The 5,636-nt window shown below is 35.8% G+C and overlaps 1 protein-coding gene across 1 annotated transcript; it reads left to right on the forward strand.

The window, feature by feature from the left end:
• Positions 1-3,363: 3,363 nt before the first annotated feature.
• On the forward strand, positions 3,364-4,596 carry LOC126699372 (uncharacterized). Its single transcript, XM_050397130.1, has 2 exons — positions 3,364-3,580; positions 4,011-4,596. The coding sequence occupies exon 2, from the start codon at positions 4,016-4,018 to the stop codon at positions 4,463-4,465; it is 450 nt and encodes a 149-aa protein (XP_050253087.1). The 5' UTR covers positions 3,364-3,580; positions 4,011-4,015; the 3' UTR covers positions 4,466-4,596.
• Positions 4,597-5,636: the final 1,040 nt, after the last annotated feature.

Consider the following 5,636-nt stretch of genomic DNA (forward strand, 5'->3'; position numbering starts at 1 on the left):
GTTGTTGTTGCTGCCAATAAATGGGACCTTTTTCAGATGGATGTCAAAAATGCATTACTAAACACATTAAGATTAATTGTCCTTTTATCCGTTATCATCTTGTCCATGGTGCTCTCAAGCTGATCTCAGTCTCCTCTAAAGATCAACTTGCAGATATCTTCACCAAGTCACATCCTAAAGGACGCCTTCGTACTTTGGTTGACAACCTTAAATTGGTCTCACATCCACCTTGAGTTTGAGGGGGGCTGTTAAATTGTATAGTGTTGTGGGCTTTAGGCCCAACTAGATTACTTATATAGCACACATTCTTGTACTATACTCTTACTTGTATTGCACTCATATGCCTTCTATATAAAGGTACTTATGTATATTCTTTCATTTGAGAAATACAATACAATTCATTCAGTATTTCTAACACTCCTTATACCCACGAAATGTAGAGAGCTTCCAGAGAGAATATTGAGAGAAAAACTCTAGAGAAAAACAAGATTGACTCATTCTCAATCTTCACATAGAGACTCTTCAAATTCCTCTAGTCTCACCCTCTCCATTGTTACATCCTTGAGAGGTATATTAATAAAACCTTTTCTCACCATACCCACATCTGTGAGAAGGCAATTTGGTGCTTGTGAAGCAGTTAGGAAGGGACCAATTTCATATTGGTTGATGCTATGGGCTATAGCGGAATCTGGTAAGTTAAAGAAGAAATATGTTCGGCATAACCTTATTGGAGTAGGAGCTTGGAGGGCTTAGGTACACTGGGTAGATTAGGCTTGGAGGGTCTTCTGCTGTTCATGTATCCCAACTACATTCTTTAGTGGATTATTTACTGCTTGGAGGGTGGCGGAGAGGTTTTACGCCGAGGGCTTCGATTTCCTCTTTGATAACACATCGTTGTGTTATCCTTGTGTTTGCATCTTTTTTCCCTTAATCTTTGCCATTTAATTTCTGCTGTGGATGTGATTTTATTTGGTTGAGATTGTTTATCAATTCTGTTATATGCTTATGTTCATATTTCGAACATTAACTGTTTGATAATAAGCTTGAATTGATAATTTGGAAATTATGGGTCTAAACGTTTATAGTGTTTTATACACTTATTGAACTTTCAATGTATATATATAAATTGTATTCTTGATTGAGAAATAAAAGAGTCACAACTAGAGACTTAATTGAACTTCTATAAAGTACATTAAAAAGCATAACCCTAGTTTCATCCCATAATCATAGGAAGTGCTAAAGTTTCAACTCCATTTGGGAAAATTATTAGGTACTCTCGGAGTACCATAAATACATAGTCCCTTCTCTCAATGAATTTAATTAGTGGGACCCACCATTCATATGAGAGGAGGGAGTATGTATTTATGGTACTCCGGGAGTATACAATAATTTCCCCTCCATTTGATCAAATTTACAGTCCAATAACAACTGACTCCATCCCCGTTATTCATGCCCTAACAAAATATCATTGACAACTTGTACGTTTGCCCCGTAAACACCGGAGAAGAAAGTCCAACAAACGGAACTAATGTCTGACTAATACCAAAATTTTATTTTCCATTTATATTATATTTCAACTCATAATTAACTCTATCCTTATGGAGCCCTACACCGCGGCCCCTTTGCCCACAAGTGTCCTTGTGGGTCTAGGGTATAGCTATAGTTTTACGGGTTCCTCTTGTAGGACTGATTTTAGTAAGTGAAAGTATTACTATGGTCATGCTCAAATAGAATAGTTAGTCTCATCATCTCCTCAATTTTTAACCCTTTTTTATTTTTTTAATTAATTTACAAAAAAAAAAAAAAATCTTTATGGTGGACAGATAAAGTTTTTTATTTAATTAATAAAAACATTATCTATACTAAAAACAAATTGATGTCCTGATCTAGCAAAATATTTAATTATTATTATTATTATTATTTTTTTTTTGTGCCTAGTTTTGTTGGTGGGAGGAAAATAGAGAGAAGCAGCCTAGAAGTTTTCCTTATCTTTTGTTTAGGATTTTGCTTTGTTTGACCAGAAAACTTTTTTTCTTAGGGAATGCTTTGTTTGACCAGAAACTTCCTTCGTTTTTGAAGGCGGTCTTACAAGTTACAATGACACAAGTCAAGCCATCTTTTCTTGCGTCCCTAACACTGTCAAGAAATTATTCCGGAGAAAGTGGTAAACTATACTGTTAAAATTTATGTCACTCTTATGAAAAACGTAGGAACAAAATATGCTTTTGTTTTTAGTAACTGACATCTCGAAATTAAAAAGAAATTTCCTTGCGCAATGTCGTATACGGCAATCTCTCTAGTCTTTACTCTTTAGGCTTAAGCTTAGAATTTTTTTTTTTTTAATAGGAGGCTTTTGCTTTAGAATTGATGCAAGATGATGGTGCGCAATGTTAATGACCTCACCTTATGGTATTATTTCAAGTTAATAAGACTTTACACTAAGCACTGGTATCAAATGTGCTAAATGCTAAATTTTTAGCATTTAGCATACCAAACACAAAAAATTACTTCATGAAATGTGTCTGATGTTAAATAAATTTGACATTTGCTACGGTGATGTTTTAACAATAGAATAATACTGGCAAATGTGTTATTTGTTTTTTTGGTATTTTTAATTTATTCAAACTTTCTCTCTCTTCTGTAAGAAATATCTTCCTTTTCACTTTCAGCCACTCCTCTCTCTTGAGTCTTGACCTCTCCTCTTTCCCTTCTCTCTCTCTCTCTCTCTCTCTCTCTCTCTCTCTCTTAACTGAATTTCTTTATTCAAACTTTTTCTCTCTTCCATACAAGTGTAAAAAAGAAGAAGAAGAATAATTAAAAAGAATAAAGAAAAAATATTTAAGTAAAGTGGTGAAAAATAGAATAATTAGTTTATAAATAATTAGTCTCACATTTTTGCTTTGACAGAACTTTAAAAGTGATAGGTTCCAAGTCCCGGGTCATTTTGGAGGTCATGTTCGAAGTTTTTGAACTTTCAAGTTTCAACAAGGCATATTGGCTCTAGTAAAATAAAAATAAAAAGAAGACACCTTTAAGCCAAGATAATTTGTTTTAAGAATTGAAAAGTATTCACTTAATGCACATTATAAGGGCCAAAATGGGCAAATGCCCTTTTTTCGGAAATTAAACATCTTTGTGCCCTCATTCTGAAACTAAATAGGGAAATGCTCCTCTTTTGTAACTCGATAATCCTAAAATCGAGTTATATGAAATACTCGATACTCTAATAATCGAGTTATACACAGGTTTTTCCCGCACTGCTGGCATTTTTTTTTTGAATCTCTACATAACTCGATTATTTAAAAATCGAGTTAGTTATACTGTTATAAACCCTGATTTCGTACTGCCTTTGTGTCGAGTGGAGTGTTTCAATGTAACTCGATTACTGTAATATCGAGTTATAAAGTATACTTGATATCCGTAAAGTCGAGTTATTCTCTTATAATTTCTGCACACCTTCTCCCACTCAGTGTGCCTTGCTCTCTGCTGAACTGAGGACTTTCTGCTGAACTGAGTTGGAACTCCTCCACGGATCAACAACGGCTTTCTTCAAACTCAATTGAAATTTGTATCACCTCAGGTAAAAAATTCACATCACAATTTTAGGGCAATGTTATTTTCATTTGATATTGTACTAAATTTTGATTTTTTAGGTTGAATGAATGTGAAGTAAGTACATTGGTGTGATTTTGGTTATTTGTTGTAGTAAACGTTGGTGAGAAGAGAATGAAATAATTTCTTTACTATAGCAACATTTTGTATTGCACATAATCATCATTGGTCAGACATTTACAACAACATTTAGTGTTGAAGACAATGTGTAGACATTACCAACAATGTCTATTGTTTATGGTCAAATGTTGGTGTTAGTGTTAGTATTTCATTTTTAGCATGCAATAGTACACAATTTTATGAATGTCTTTGCTGTGTACCATTCTATGCAGGATTACATTATTTAGCAACAGTTGATACACACTGTTAACTTGATCATTTGGTGTTATTGTATTCAGTGTCAATGTCTGGTTTTGGCAACCCACAACTCTATAGGCCTCATGATGTGTTCACTGCTATGGGTCGTTGTTGGGTATTGGAAGATGAGTTCAGCTATCCAATCAATCCGAATTTGCGAAATAGTGCTTACGTTCACAATACCATGAGACAGGAGTGGGCTTGGTTATTTCGTGAACAACAAATGTTTTATGATGAGTTGGTTGGTTTTAAGTTGCCAGTGCCTCGGCGACTCGCATCACAAATGCCCAGAGACAGCATCGACGAATTTCGTAAAGCATTGAACCGCATAAGAGAAGAAAATAATCGAATGAAGATACGTCTTAATCGATATCGAACCCAAGTCGAGATTCGAGAGTCAGTGCAGGAAGGGTGGTACGAGCATGCACAGTTCATGCAATCACTTCTTGCTGATCCCATTTATCAGTCAGACGTGGAGATGTCAGATGAAGAGTAATCGTGTCGTGTCGTGGTGTAATTAGATTTTGTTGGAGAACTATTTTGCTTAACTATGTGTTATATGTATGGTTGCATTTGTACTATGTAAACCTTATTATTAATTATGAGAAGCATGCACGTTATTCGTAATGTAGATTATTCTCACATAAGTCATAAAAGTCAAATATTCTCACACATGATGTTTTTCAATAAGCACGTACGACATAACACAGAAAACATAAAATAATTTACACTAACATTATTAACTTAACCATAGACATAACACACACACACACACACACCACAGTGGCATTCATTCTGATAGGTAGTCCTCGTAGTTGAGGACATTGTTACGTTCTGCCGGAGTGAGTTGCCTGTTTGTTGCAACGGCTTGCTCCTCCGCCAATTGTAGCATATGATACCTGGACCTACGAAGTATCATAAGATTGTTCTCTTTTTTTATTTTCGTCACTGCACGCTCATATTGGTGCATGTTTTGTCGTGGCAGTGTGAGCGAGCTACGCTCGACAAGAGGCGCTCCGATTTGCAGGAGATCATTGTGCAGAGCGTTGGACTCGTTCACGCGAAAGTCCCACTCCTGTTGCAATCCGGCATAGTATTCCCTCTCGTCAGAATCTCTTTGCGTTCTATAGTTATTTGGAAAACGAGGTAGCATCCAATTACGCATTGACATTGGAAAATGTGACTTTAGATCGGTATGTGTAGAAGTTTTGCAAGGGTAGATGTATGTAAATGGGACTTCGGTATGTGTAGATGTTTTACAAGGGTAGATGTAAATGGGACTTTATATAGGGGTTTTGCAAGAGCAAGTATTCAGGTGGATGTGAGTATAAGTATTCACGTGAATAAAGATGATATGAGTTGACAGTATATTGTTCAGTGGCGTCTGTTGGTGCATGTGATTCGTTGAGGTAGCTGTTTCATATGGCTATAGCTTGTGCTACAGTAGCGGGCTGGTGATGTGTACTGCAAAAGAGGTTGCGTATTTATTCACGTGAAGACTATTCAACATTGATGTGCTTCATCTGACATGATTTGACGAGACAATGTTGAGCTGTGTTAAATGTATCATAAACTTCTCAGGGATGCTATAGGTACATCCTTTAAAAATGCTGCATTGCAAAAGGATGCATAGCTGTGTATTGACGTGCTTGTAGGTGATATGACTG

This window comes from Quercus robur, chromosome 9 (genome assembly GCF_932294415.1).
Source record: "Quercus robur chromosome 9, dhQueRobu3.1, whole genome shotgun sequence".
Classification (NCBI taxonomy): Eukaryota; Viridiplantae; Streptophyta; class Magnoliopsida; order Fagales; family Fagaceae; genus Quercus; species Quercus robur.